Genomic DNA, 15,549 nt, shown 5'->3' with positions numbered 1-15,549 from the left:
GCAGGGACTGGGTAACTTGTCAGGATAAATAGAAAAAAATTTCTGTCCTCTGCCAGTAGGTTGACAATTTGAAGAAGGTTCAACTTACAACATGACACGCATGTGAAGCACACAGCAAACTGACTAAAGGAGTCTGATGGGGAAACATGTAAATATCCTTACATGGACCTAGTGAAAACCCAGATGTAACCCCTCTGAAGATCTGTGGATTGACTTGAAGTTTGCAGTCCACCAATGGTCCAGTTTGACTGAGCTGGAACAATTTTGTAAACGTTTTGTAAAAGGGTGGGGAAACCTAGGGATGGAATCTTTACCAATTCAGTGATTCTAGTTGTTTGTGTCTGAACTGTTGTAAAAACAGCTGGAATAAAATGTTTTTATTTTGCGTGTGTTCCATCTTCTTTTCAGGCTGCATACCCAATGTATGTCATTATATTTTGTAGAATCACGTCTGTTCTCTATTTTCAAGCACACTTTCCAGACTAATCAATGCACCAAACATTGTACTGTACTTGCATCCAGTAGCTCTGAGATTGCTGTGGGGCGCTGGCAATTGCAATGTCCACAACCACAGCAGACTTTGAGCTGTCCCTCAAATGACACTCTGTAGTATTCTTATTCACTCCTCCCCCAGCAGCTACATAAAAGGTTATGTAGGGTGGCAAGCGGATGGGCAAAGATGCTGACCCAGCAAAGGCAGTAAAACGACACTTTCAGAACAGGCGAGGCCAATACATAACAGGAGAAGGGGCTATACTAGAGAATAGACTAGTCAATTTGTCTAGAAAGTTCAAATCAAAATTCCAAGTTTATAAATACCTGTTTATGGAATACTAGCAGTATTTAAAATTCTTGACTTTCTTGTGCTTTTACTTGCAATATTTTAAGTTGGTCAACTGGGTCAACTATCTCATACAACATGGCCATTATGAACATCCACTTACCTGAGCAAAGGGATCATCTTTGTCACTTGGGTTCCTTCTTAGTTGTCTCAGTTCAACACCTTTCTCATGAAGTTTTTCTTCTAGTTGACGGGCTACATCTTCTACAGATTGAGAATACTCATATGGTGGAGGAGGTTCTCCTGAACACTGCAAACGGCTCAGAGTTGCCATGCTCTTGCAGGACAAAGGCATCTTCTCTCCAGATACCATGTCTCGAGCTGCTCGTGATCCTCGGTCTAATGATCCTCCAATATGGTTGATATGTCCAGTAGATGCACTAATTTGACCATGGGCTACACTGAATCCAGGGCTGTAACCAGAAAAGCTGTTATATGAATTTTGTCTAGAGTCAGACAGGCTGTCATTCTCCTCGCTTTCACTTTCTTGATGGTTGACAGGATGGTTGTTTGTTGACTTCAGAGGCCCACGATGTGGCGGACTGTTTAGCCTGCCTAGGGTATTCAGACTTCCATTGCTTTTCGATAGCTTCTGGCCACCAGAAGAACACAAACTTTGCATTGACATAAAGTTTTTTCCATTGGAAGGCTTCAAAGCAGATGGCCCAAATCGAGACTGCAAAGAGAAAAGAGGAGTAACAGTCAGTGCCAACAATGATATTGTGTAAAGGCTCATTCCACTAAGAAGTAACTTATCAGATTTTGGTAGTTGTTGCAGAATAAAACCTTCTAACAATGTCTTATCCCTTACGGCCAGGTTACATGGGGGACTCATGGGCAACAATGTTAATGACACAGTCATGCTGCAAAGAAATTCACCAAGCTTAAAAGAAAATTGCTTGATTGATGGGATGAATTTTCTGCTACAGAAGCCAAGATTCAAGAAGTGTTGCTTGCCATTTAGAAAAACAGTAACTTTGGAAAATATTTTAAATATTTTACTGAGTTTTAAACTACTGTTAGGATTTTCTAACATATTCTTTAGCATAGTCAGATAGAAATGACCAAATGTAGCAAATTTTATGAATTTGAACTTGATCACTTATTCAGACCTGTGTCTGATTTACATAATGTACCTGTTACTAGGTAACATGCAATAAAAGTGAAAGAAAAGTAACTGTTGTCTACAGCAACCAGTACATTTCCAGCTGTTATCCATCTAGGACTTGTTGAAAAATTATGGAAGGAATGAGGTTACTAGGCTGAACGCATACTTTTGATCTATGAGGCCAAACACTGTGCTGGTTCAAATCTGAACTATCATACCCCAGCACTACAGTTGTGTACCGTCTATCTGGCATTTTTCTGGGACAGATTTAACAGTCTTTATAATTCAATATGATTGTAGAAATTGCATTTTAATAAATCTGTAATAGAATTAAAGGAACCTAAGTTTGCCTAAATTGAGATTTCCAATTGTTTCCAACACCTGTCATCTGGGCAAGAATTGAGGGGAATCTCACAAAATTGAAAATAGCGGTCTAAGATAAAGTTAAACTCTAATAATCATTTTTTTGCTGTTGCCTAAATTTTAGCCAAATGAAATGTAAAGCACTTACCTTTTCAAAACGTCCCCTTTCTGGAAGAGATGACTTGGTGAAATCTGTGCCCCTGTACTCTTTTTGGTACAAGCCAGGGTAGTCGTTTTCTTCTCCGTCCATGCTGTGTTCCCTCCTGAATCCCAGCCCAGAATGCATCTTCTTAGAACTCTTGCCATCTTTCTTTGTAATACTTAAATAGCTCAGCAGTTCTCTCTGATTCAGACTCCTCTTCAAGAGATTTCCTGGGCTGTGGGAATCCGGGAGGGGTTTAAAGTCCAATCTGAAATCATCAGGTGAAAAGTCATGTTTCTCGATCAGACTGCTCACACTGCCCATATTGCACCTGTAGGAGACGTCTGAACTAAAAGAACGGAGAAGCTGGTTCCCAGGATCACAAGCTAGGCTAAACGTTTGTGCAGCTGCCATGGAGAATTAACAGACGGCTTGACCAATCTGTAAAGATAAAAAAAACTTCATCTACCATTGTGTATTTCATATTACAGTGCATTACAAGTTTTACTACGCAATATATTTAAGTCAATTTTATTTGTTTCAAAACAGACTTAACTACTAAATATTACTAATTATAAACTTTTGAAAATAAATGGCATGCATAAAAGAAAGCACCATAATGCTCCTGTTATCAAGAAAGACTATTCTAACCTTGCATTTTGACCTCAGTTTTACTTTATTGCTAAGGGGTGGATTCCCAACTTTTGGGATAAGTCCCATCACATGAAATGACAACAGCCACTGTTATAAAAAAAATAGTTATAATTTTAAATCATAGTTGGTAAAGTCCAAAAACTAAATTTGAATTAGAATTAGAATACATTTTGAATTAGAATACATTGTCATCAACCACCTCAATATCTCATTGGTGGCAGAAATATCAGAGCAGAATCATCCTTCTCAAATACTAAAGGTGCGTACACACTTCCAATTTTTATTGTTCCAATCGAACGACGAACGATCGATTGGGCAAAAAATCGTTCGTAAAAAAGTAACCAACGACGCCGACGAACGAGGAAAGTCGCTGGAAACGAACGACCGGACCGACGGATCGGATTGGACGACGATCGTTGAACATCGTTCGTGTGTACGGTCGTTCGTTGATCGTCCATGTTCAGAGCATGCGTGATGAACGAACGTCCGTTCACTTTCCTGTCGTGCACATAGTTTCTCTATCGCTCAAACGATCGTATCTATTGTGTGTACAATATCTACGAACGATCGTGTCGTTAACTCTATGTGCAGGATCGGTGCTATACGATCGTTCATATATATCGTGCATGAACGTTCGTCGTTCGTTTTCCAACGATAATAATTGGAAGTGTGTATGTAGCTTAAAGCAATGGCCCCAGTGTCTGGTTCTATTAAGAGACCACTGCTTGGTGCATATGTATGAGCCAAGAGGGGGATTGGGAACAGTGTTAATAAATAGGCTGAATAACATATGCCAAATAAACAAATTAGGAAGAAGTCTATTAATGGTACAAATCAATGCCATGAGGGAACCATTCTACCAAGTAACTATATAGCTTGCCTATGCTAAGAGACAACCATAATGCCAGGCCTATATGCAAGCACTGACATGACAGGGGGAAGGGCATTTAAAACTGATTATTAATATTATTATTATTATTAATAAACAGGATTTATATAGCACCAACATATTACGCAGCGCTGTACATTAAATAGGGATGAGGGACTTTTGTCTATAATGACCAACCAGAAGTTTTTTTTATAGTAAACCTGACTGGTTAACAATGCACTTTGGGTAGAATTCTTCTTTATTAGTCATATAATTAAAGAAAGTGAGGAAACAGATAACTTGGTAAAAGTATATAAAGGAAAAGAGCACTGAGTCAGTGACAGCTGTAGGCCGCCCACATGCTTTCATACAAAGAAACCAGCACATGTTCTTTCACAGATATCCTGATACATGCAGCATATTTACTTCTTTCATACAAAACTGGGAAGAAAGAAAAAAGTTGCTGTTAGAGATCCTAATTTAATTTGGTTTGTCGACAAAGATTATTTTAATTCAAATTCAAAGCAATGCAGTCATAATAGTTTATAAAACTGGAATGACACTGTAACAGATGAATGGTGGACTCGAATACAGAGGACTGTATGTGTTTATATACCATAAACCCCCCTCAAAACAGTACCTCAAATCAGAATTCCAATAACCAGAGCAATAATGAAATGTAGCAGCAATGTTATTACTCCTGCTATCCTGAAACACAACTTGCCAATACACAGAATGATCTGGGGAGTCTAAAGGTAGGTATAGAACAAGTTTGGGGACTGGATTTCTATAGTGCCATTTTTATCATCTGATGAACAACGTTTTGTAAAGCCTGGGAAATCCTCAGGTCACTCTGCAATGGGTGCTACCAAGGTGCTCAGGGAAACTTCTCTCTGTAGCATCATGTGTGCACTATAAAAACAGTACGATTTACGCTATTACAGTAACTATTTAAGGTATTACAGGACCTGCATTGCTAGAACCAAGGAAATGTATAAATAAACAGGATGGATGATATGGTATACTTCTTTCAGACTTTTTCTTTGCAATACAATCAATTTTCATTTAATTGTGTATGTATATTGCAACAAACACCTAAAAATTGCAGCAAGTTCAAAACAAATCAATGGTAAATGCATCCTAGGCACGATCCATTTTGGGATCCAAAGCATGAAATTCTCATAGGTGTGTCTTGTTTGCTTCTACCATTAAAAGCTTTCAATTACATGAGCAGAGAGAGCTATGCTCATAACAGAATGAGACCAGATGGTGATGGGACTGCTTAAGGAAAACTGCCACATAAATGATGCCATTGCTGACCTTTTCTGCAAACATTTGTCACTTGGCTGCCTTTAAAGCTCATACTGGTTCCAGGTCAAGAATGGCTGCTTTTTACTTTATCAGCATAGATTATATAACTAAGCCCCTCCACATATATGCTCAATACTGAAGTGAGCCTAAAGAATTATATTACATATGACTAGAAGACTAGGAGATGTGGAATGCAATTTAAATACAAACTAAAGCAAATCAGGGAAGAACAAAATGTTGGCACTGAACAAACTGCAGTAAGGGTTAAGTACACCTGTCTGGTTGTCTAAACACCTATTCCCACAGTAGGACTTCTTATCACACATTCCTTTACTGATATTACTGTTTGTTTTAATAATTAAACAGTCCAAACATTTCATGCCTAGGCGGCAGGGTCAGGGTTGCTGGTGGCTGGAATGCGTTGCTTTTAACCAATTGTTGCAGACACAATAGCAGATCCTGCAAAAAGCCATGGAGCAAATTCTTTGCATGCCTGGCAGAATCATAATTAATTCACACTAAAGAGACTGCCGTATGGGCTAATCGTCTTTCCAAGAAGCTAGTACCACAAACATGCCCACCAAGCCATTCTACCATCTGCCACCAGAAATCTAGACATAAGATATTCATTACATTCATCTCTGCTGGCATCATTCAACTGCTAACGATCCAGGCACAAGAAAATGTATGCATCTTGTACAGGTCTTCACTGCTGCAAATTTTACTTCTGGGACAATTTAAGAGGCATGATCAAAGTTACCACACATGAATTATGTAGTTCTATTAAACATTTAGCTAAAGATGAGTCAGATAACTTTTTAGGCTTTTTGTTTAAGTTTGGTGTCGTTATGTGAACTTTAAATTACTATTTGTTTTCCCAAATTACAGTTTAATATCTTGTGGATGTCTTATAGTACACATATGCTTTGACCATGCAAGAAAAGTAACACATTTGTCCTAATGCTGTTCTCTTCATCACTAATTTTTAACTTTACTTCACTCATGAACTTCATTCATGGCAGAAGAAAGGAGGGGAATCTTTGCAACCTCCAAGTTGCTTTAGTCAGAGCTTACACAGAGCCCAGCATGGTTCCCTCTCCCCCTGGAACAGAACTGGGTCATTCAACAGCACAACAAAAAAGAAAGGAGGAGGACAAGTTGCATGTCTCTCCATACTGGGTAATTCTTTTTCTCCCAGCAGTTAAAAGAAGTGGTAGGAAAGTGATGATGGTGGGACTGGCACAGGAACCTGTTGCTTTACCTTATTCTGTTCATTATTTGAGGAAATATCCGTATGACCTGTGATAGAAAGACCAGACCATACACAGACCTGGTATGTGAAGTCAAAAAGGTCACACAAGGTCAAAAATTAGAATGCAACAAAAATAATTTATTAATATTCCTGCATGGTAAATATTAACAGCCTGGCGAGCCATACAAGACCAACATCAGTATTGTTAGTGTCTTGTCTGGAAACTTTTAGGTGATAATATAGGGGATAATCTGACACTCATAATTCCTGCTTATTCTGCAGAGCAAGATCTCCTAACGCTGTCTAAAGATTTGTACAATAATAAAACTGCATCCAGTGTCACCCTACGGCAGTCTGTGCAGAATATTTTATAGTTGGCAATGCACCTGTACATCTAAAAGCCAAGCTGCCTTTGTTTGAAGTCCCAACTATAGCAGTAAAGCAACAGGAGGAAAAATACCACAACAGTAATTCAAAGGTGAGGATTAACAGGGAAGCAGGTGAGGCTGTGTGGTCAGGACACTCCACACATATTGTTAAGACTACAATGATGAAGATTTTGCAACAAACTAAAAAGCTAATTTACTAAAGTATGTAACTTTCTCCCAGTATGACAATGACTGCTCAAACAAGATAAAAAAATGAATACATAAAAACTGAAAGGACCCAGGTGATGGAAAAACAAAGTTTTTTGCAATGGGTATCAAAACTATGTACTGGTTTTTGTTTTTATTACTATGACTGTGTACACATTCCTGTGCTGCAACACATGGGAAAAACGTAATATGCAAAGGGCGATAATGTATATTAAACAAAACAGTGTATGGTATAAAAAAGTAACAGTCTACCCCACTGTAACAGAACTATTCCAAAATATCCCCACAGTGGACTCCTTAATGTCTTTAATATTCAGAAAGCATGCTTGGAACAACCAGGTCCCCATTACAGGATGATGTTATAAGGGGATGGATACAAAACCAATCACCCTGCACAAGGAGAGAGACCTACAGTGACCACATAGTGTACTATGCAGGATTACAGTACAGATCCAGAAGGAATACAAAAGAAACCTGGAAAAAACAGGAACACACGGCTCTCATATTTAGACATTTGTTTAGCCTGAAGTTCACCTTTATCTAAAATGACATAGTGAAAACATAAGAATAGGGGTCTGTAGATTCAAACATAAAGAAAGGAGAATATTCAGCAAGGTGTTGGCACAAAGCAGCTGGGGAAAGAAGTGGAAAACAGCAAATATCTTAACTTTCTATGTACACTCTAGTTATCTAAAGGTATAGACATAAGATGACTGATAAAACTATCAAGCTGATTAAACAAGTCTGGAGACACCTTGATCAAAATATTTTGGTTGAACTGCTTTTCCTAATAAATAGGCTGCTGTTTACATATTAGAGAGGAATGGGAGTGCATGCTTTGTATTGCAGCCAATGTAAGAACAATCTCCCTGGCTTCCTAAAAAGTATCCACTTGCTCCTGAATAGCTTTATGCCTTTAACTACCAGTCAGAAAATGTTTCTTATAGTTTTACCATAATGAAATGTATTAAAACACAAGCAGTAACGTACCTGTATTTTACCTAGTATTAGCCTGTTGCAGTCCCTGTATGTGTCAGAGGAAGAAGCAGAACAAAAGGCATGCTGAGAGGAGACAGAGGGACTGAGAAATAGGCTAATTACTGGATTTCTCCTTTCACTGTCCAGTCACAGAGTTAGGGCAGTCCAGGACAACCTGGTAGAGCTGCTAGCCATCCAATAGTGGTATACAAATTCTGCATTCAGTGGATTGTAGGTAAACATTACCTAATAATGGCTTAAAAAAATAAGGCCAATTTTTTACTAGTTCAAATGCCGGGAGTTTCCACTGGTATTTGATATCTTAACCGATGACGAACAAACTGCAACTTGCTAGGTTGCTACAGCCAAGCCCAAGCTTCTGTAATCTCAGAGCAGCCAAACCTGATCTGAGAGTAGAAAAGAATACCCTCTTTCAGGTCCAAAGCATAGCCCTCATTCCTAACTGCAACAGAAATCATCAGAGCGGCATCTAAACCAGAGATGGGAAAGATTACAGGATCAGCTATGCTAATCTTCTGAGAACTGTCTTGTCGAAACTGAGCCAGGAGATGCTGGCAGGAACAATGAGCGTCTTTCTGACTGTGCAGCCAGGCATGGGTGCATATCTATAGAGAGGCTGCATCAGTGCTAGCGTTTACATATTGAGACATGCACCATTGCTGGCCCTAACTCATTCATAGGAAAATTTTATACTTTTGTTAGGTAGAGTATTACAAGCAATACAGTAACTAACTTTAAACATTATAATAATACCCGAAGAGTTTATACTTAAAGTGATGGTAGGATGGAAAGTATCACCTGCCATGAACTGCAAAATCAACTTAGTAAAAGTGAAAGTCAGGTGAAAGTTTAAATAAAAACATAAAGGTTCATAAAATTATAATAATGTACAATGTGTAATAACTTATAACAACCAATTAGGCTTCACTTTTTGTTGAGAGATACAAGTTTTAATATTTGCATATAATTATTGCTTGATGTTGATAAATTAGCACATTAATGTTCCTTTGAATTAGAAAGCAAGCTTTAAGTCTTTAAAACATAAAAAGTGGGTCACAAAAAAATGCATGTAAGCAAAGTTTAGGCTATTTTTGTTGTTGTACTTTTTTTTTTTTTTCTTTTTACCTTTTTATGGTTTTTAGTATTGTGTAGTTTTTGTCAGCTTGTCTACTTTTTACTTCCATTTTAAACTGAATTGGGACAGTTTTAGCAGCATTGTAGGATGAAGTTGAGTAAAATGCAAACCACTGAATTAATGATCATTGTAAATATCCCTAAAAACCACTTGGCCAAGATTTGGAAATGTAACCATTGCCTAGACTTTAGAAATTGTTAGAGCTCTGAACTATGGAAGCTCTTGTTCGATACAAATTGTTTAAGTTGCTGGAATATGTTGCTGTAAAGAGGTCAAACTAGCCCTTCTTACCAAAAGAAAAGGGAATTACAGAGATTCATTCAAGAACTTCTGACTAACCTAAGTGAAAGCAAGACGTAAGTAAATCTCCATAATTCTGTACTAGGAACAATTACTGTCTAAATCAGTGTTTCTCAATCTTTTTAACATGAGGGAACCCTTAAAATAGCTTTCAGGGTACCCCTTCTATAATTAAAAAATCCACAGCTCACAGTACAACAACAGTAGAGTGGTGGTAAGTAGAAAGACTGCCCCTAACATTGCTGGTCAGTAGGATGAACGTCATCCTTACAGATGGCTGATCTGAGAGGCACAAATGGCTTATTGCTCAAGGAACCCTTACCAACCTCTGGAGGAACCCTAGGGTTCCATAGAACCCTAGTTAAAAAATACTGCTCTAAATACATACAGGCATTTTAAAGGGGTACCAAGATATGAACACACTGAATGCATAGAAGGTTTGTAAAGAAAAACTATGTTCTATATTGAAAAAACATTGGCTGACCCACCACCACAAATTACATTCCATGTTTCATTTTCCCACTGAAAGTTGTAGGGTAAATACTAACACCCTCCTGGTTGCTCCAGGTTTCATAATTGGATTCCATTATGAAGCTTCACTACAAAGGTGTTACAACATTTTCCTCACAAATGGTTCATTGATGGGAAATAATAAAGAACTAAAATAGGATGTTTCCTTAAATAACACATTGGTAATAGACTTAGTCATGTAAAAGCTTTCATCTCCAACATTTCCCTCTACACTCCCAGGTGATACATAGTTTATCAAAGTCCATTATTCGCCAATGAAGCCCTCAGTCACTTAAATGTAAGCAGAAACTCTTTCACTTTTGCTCTTGGCAAAAAACAAAAAACAACACATCGAGTTTCGCCCATCATGAATACAACTGTGCTGTCATGTGTTGGATGTAAAACCGCAAGATTTCTTAAGAAAAAACTTCCAAACTATCCCAAAGCTTATTAAAGTCTACTTAAGCAAACAGACCTAAAAAATGTTAAAAGGTAAAACTAAACCCAAACAGGATGGAATTTTGTTTGCCAAACCACTATTCATCATAAACAATTATGATCATATTTTCATCCCAATAGGACACTTTTTTTAGCGTCTTGGAGCTGCTGATCTTGCGGAGCCTGGTTTAGTTACTTCCTTCCTACATGCACTTGCTCTATTGTCAGCTGCACATGACTGTTCTGTACAAATAATGTTATCCTCATTATCACAAAGCATGTATTTCTTCCTCTAAAAAAAGGGGCATTTTTTACTACTACTGACCTCCTCATACTTAGGAGCATGCTTTACTCCCACCGTCACTAGTGCATTTTTAATGCTGCCAATTACACTGGGGAAAAAACAGCCTCCAAAAGATTAGGTTGATTCAATTCTTAAGAGTCCAAAAAAAAAAAAAAAAAAAAAAAAACAGAAGGACACAAATAAATAAATTTGGAGCAAACCAACTTGTAGGTCAGACACATATCCCCCCTCTCCTATATATCACCCCCCCCCCCCCAAATCACATCAAAGCTCTTGCTATGAGGGGTCTTCTTTGAAAACATACCTCCAATTTAGTAAGTCTCTTGGACCTTCTTTTGTTGTGGCCCTGGTATGTTGTGGTCAGGCAAGGCTTGGGATACAAGGGTTGCCTCTGTTACAATAGATAGAAAGGGCAATCTCCATTGTAGCAGTTTTAGAAACCTATTGTTCAGCATGTCATTGTACAACCTAACTGAAACTCGCAGAAGAATGTGGAAAGAAGAATGGGCCATCTCTTGTTTTATAGTAGAGTGTATCCATACCAGTTTAGGACAACTCACTCTACTTTTAGGTGGCTTTTGTATGTGTGGCAATAAAATCCTTATTACCCTCTTTCAGCTATTCTGTTCCTGGCTGTCCACATGTAAAGTACAAGCGAAATATTGCCATTATTTACAGTCTAAATGGTATCAAAATAGGCCTAATAGTGGTGATAGGAATTTCAAAAGTTACAGGGCAATGGGGACAGGTTACCCTATCACACAGACACATTGCATTGTTGAATGGACGAAAAAGCGGGCATTGGCAATATAGAAGCTGTAAATGCCCATTGTAAGTGCTTGAATATTCCCAAAACATATTAATAATAAATCTAAAAGAGAAACGATGTCTGGGTTTGAAAACCATGAATTCATTTAAAATCAGTCAAGGAGTGCGTGATTCCTGAGTTTCAGGTGAAAGATTTCTACCAGAATGTCAAAACATTTTGTGGAAATTACATTTTTTCACATCCTGGAGGCTCTTTAGCTTCCTGGAATTTCTGTTTGACAGCAGGCAATTACTATCAACCTTTTTATCTTCTGGTTCTATTGATTCCCGGAATTTACAAAAGTAAGACAAAAGGGAGACTGACCGTTATCATTCATAGATATGTCTCCATGGAAAAGGTTAGTCAAAATAATGGAATGAATTTGTTGAATTAACCAGTACAAAATGAAACTCTGAAAAGGAAAAATAGTGGGAAGAATACAATTGTTTGTCCCAATTTTATAGATAAAATAGAAGAAGACAAAACATAACACTAAAAATATAAGTTTAGGAATGACCAAAGCATGAATTATATATGTACATACAAATGATTTATCTAAAACGTCCTAATTGGGTAAAATACAATAAACCCTGTTTCTATCATTTATAATATAAAAAGGGTGAAAACAAGCACTGCAGTTTATAATTAAAGTACACATAAACCCCCAAACTGAACTTCTATTTGCTCTTTGATTGGTTGGGTAAATATACCACTGAAAGCGATTTGTTATGTCTGCCCAATAATTGAAAAAACTACCTGCTAATCACACTAGAGATGTGGATATGTCCTGTGCACACATCCTGTGTGTTCTAATGCAGTGTTAGGCTGCTTTAGAACTATGACCCTTCATAGACCTAACAGGCTTGATTTATTAAAGCTCTCCAAGACTGGAGATAGATATCATGGGAGAACCTGGATGATCCAAAAAACATGGAATGGATCTGGCCTAGGATTGAAAGAATTTGCCAAATAATAGCAAATCATTTTTAGGAATGCCACTCCAGGTTTGCTGGATTTCCATGTTCTCCAGTCTTGAAGAGCTTTATTAAATCAGCCCTATTAAAAAACTCTAAAGTTCTAAAGTGAAAGATATGTTACATATCAAATCCACCTTTCTGTATAATCAGGCTGTTGTACAAGTCTTTCCCCTAACTGAAGTAATATGAGAAACAAGTATAATTAGAGATGAAATCCGGGAACACAGCTATATACACTGGTAAAAATCCCATATGTGTCCTGTCTTTGTGATTAATGCATCCTGGCCAGACAGTACAGACAAGAGGGTGATACGGATTTATCTGTTAGAGTACAGTCACTGTCACCTTGCATATAGAAGGCAAAAGGAGGTGTCTATGCAAAATAGCACCCTGACCCACCATTTTTATTATTCTTTTATCCTACTGATTCTTCCTCTGTCAATTGGTGTGTGACCAGTTGACCATCCACCAATTGTTTGGCCCAAACACTGTCACTGGACCAACAGAATGACATCACCGCTGACTCCCCCCCACAAAACCAGGAACTTTATTGTGCATATGATAAAGAAAGAGGTAGAGGTGGAGTTTTGGAAAGTTGGGAGGGGGTTTTGCTAAGGCACTTTTCTTTGCATTATGGCTTTACATTCAAATTCTCACCTGCAGCCAGCTGAGTGGACAAAGAAGAAACACACTGATAAGTCATCATTTTGTTCTTCCTTCTTGCCAGCATATTTCCTGATAAAATATTTGCATGCAACACATTCTGACTTTTGGATCTAGACTCTTTGTTACAGCTGTATATAACATTAAACTTTTCTAAATGAATCCTGTTTATTCCCAGCAATATGCATATACATGGGCCAATCTCTCTGCTGGATCTATAATACATTAAAATGAAAACAATATTTTAAATCCTTATAAATTTACTAAACGTTGTCTCTGGGACAAAGCAGCAGAAAGGTTCATAAGGAAGGTTCTTTAACCATTTTCCCTGATGCTAATACAATTCTCTACAAGTAACTAATAATTTCACCTCCCTCTGCAGCCAAAGCTTATAAACTTACTCCAAGCTGTCAATAGCAACCCACACACTGTGTCACTGAAGGGTTTGACCCAGAAATGCAGGAATTTACCATATCTTACATGTCGGCACCTGATTAACAAGAATCTTGTGAAACTGTGAGCTAATCTATACAATTCTACAATATCACCAGTATCGTGTGTTTAATACGGACGTGCACAGCAGTTTGTTTTCCTGCCGATGTTAGGACAGATTGTTTTTTTGCTAACAGCTTCACCCTATTTACTACAATATGTGGTATGCAAGAGACTTCATTTTTATGTGTGTCAGTGTCTGTGGTTGTCTGGTAGATTGTATCAAATGAGGTATTACAACAAACCAATCAAGTCAATGGATGTGTAGAATTACCGCACATCACTGTTTAGGGAGAAAGTCATGAGACCAGTTGTATATTTCATACAAAAAGTGTACAGAGAAGCAGATCTGCTGCTCTGACCTATTTTACTCCACTAACAGACAAATTGCAAAACTCCATTTCATTTATTAAACAGAATACACTGTCTAAGCACTAGCTAGGAAAGTCATCATGAAAAAAACAACATTATATTTTATAGTTTAATTTAGGTTTTACTAATGAGCTTATTACGGCTAATAGGTTATAATGTGAAAATGATTTGTATTTGTTCATCTCAAAGAAACTATGCAGGTGCAGTTAGAATTTAGTTTAAGTATTTAAAACATAAATAGTGTTTAGGCGCATGATACCCTGTGCCTAAAAGATTACCTGGTGGGAACAATGCACTATAGGCACTCTATATTTAGAAAGAATATATAAATGTAATGATAAAATCAACACTGGTATTTTCACAAAAAGGGATCTCTGCAGCAGAACTTCCTCAATCTGTCCACATGCAGCAGTTAGGCAAATGTGCATTTTTTATTTTACTTTACCGAGAAGAGTACAGCAGATGCAGTAAAACTTCATGGAATGAGGGAGAAGAAGGAAATTATGACAAGGATGTCTCATTTACTAGAGTCTTAGAAAGCAGGAAGCTGTAGATAAATTAGGCAAACCGCATTTACTCTCAAGCAGCAATTTTGGGCAGCTTGGCTGCTCAAAGTGAATTTCTATGGAAAGAATATGGTAAATGTGGTTGCTGACAACCTTCTAAATATAAAAGTATTCTGGTTGCCATTAAGTTACTGACCCTGAAAAAGCTTGCAGCTGGTAAAGAAAGAAAGAAGTGTTTTTCTTCGTCATAGACTCAAATCACTGAAATCCTGGATCAGCAGGACAACCCATAAACAGCCATATGCAGAAAGAGAAGTCCGCATTGGCAGCTTGTTTGTTTTTCCTGCCCCTATAAGGGTACTTTAAATGTACCTTTATTTATGTTTATGACTTCCTGAAAACAAACCTAAAACTGTTCCGAGCTGATCATTTTAGCGTGAATATTGTGACTAGCTTTCAATTTTTAATTGAAAAAAAATACCTTACCTAAATCTGTCATCATGAGTCCCCCACCAGGGATTTTTCCAGAAGTGGAGACTGCTACTCATGTTCATATAGTGTAGTTACGCTTTTTTTGCTAACCCTCCACCACTCCATCTCCTATTGTCACTCGTATACTCATTGGTCTGCTGGGAGCTGCATTCGAATACTATGTAAAATTCATACTCCATACACTATTGTATGAGTGGGCCTAGAGGTGAAGATTCTGAAGGGGTGGTACAGGTTTTGCCGTTTTGTTATTGTAGAAATGTACCTAAATGTACACTTCAATCGTGGCATTCTGCCTTTAAATTCCATTAGCTACCAACCAGTCTCTAAATGTAAAGCAAAACAAACACTTGGTTTATTGCTATAAAGAATACTTCATTTTTCTGCTGTCAAAAATGTGAGTGAGCAAAGTCTGATTGAT

General features: G+C 37.7%; 1 protein-coding gene across 2 annotated transcripts in view; it reads right to left on the bottom strand.

The window, feature by feature from the left end:
- The window catches only part of N4BP3 (NEDD4 binding protein 3), a 29,642-nt gene that overhangs the window by 6,064 nt on the left and 8,029 nt on the right, over positions 1-15,549 (bottom strand). For both annotated transcript variants that reach the window (XM_072401054.1, XM_072401055.1), the window contains exons 2-3: positions 2,461-2,895; positions 945-1,517 (exon numbers count right to left, since the gene is read on the bottom strand). In XM_072401054.1, coding sequence (XP_072257155.1) covers positions 945-1,517; positions 2,461-2,868 — 981 coding nt within the window. In that variant the 5' untranslated portion in view covers positions 2,869-2,895. The remainder of the gene's footprint in view (positions 1-944; positions 1,518-2,460; positions 2,896-15,549) is intronic.

Source organism: Pyxicephalus adspersus, chromosome 2 (genome assembly GCF_032062135.1).
Source record: "Pyxicephalus adspersus chromosome 2, UCB_Pads_2.0, whole genome shotgun sequence".
Lineage (NCBI taxonomy): Eukaryota > Metazoa > Chordata > Amphibia > Anura > Pyxicephalidae > Pyxicephalus > Pyxicephalus adspersus.
Note: the sequence above shows the minus strand (reverse complement) of the source record. Positions and strands in the feature narration are given on the sequence as shown.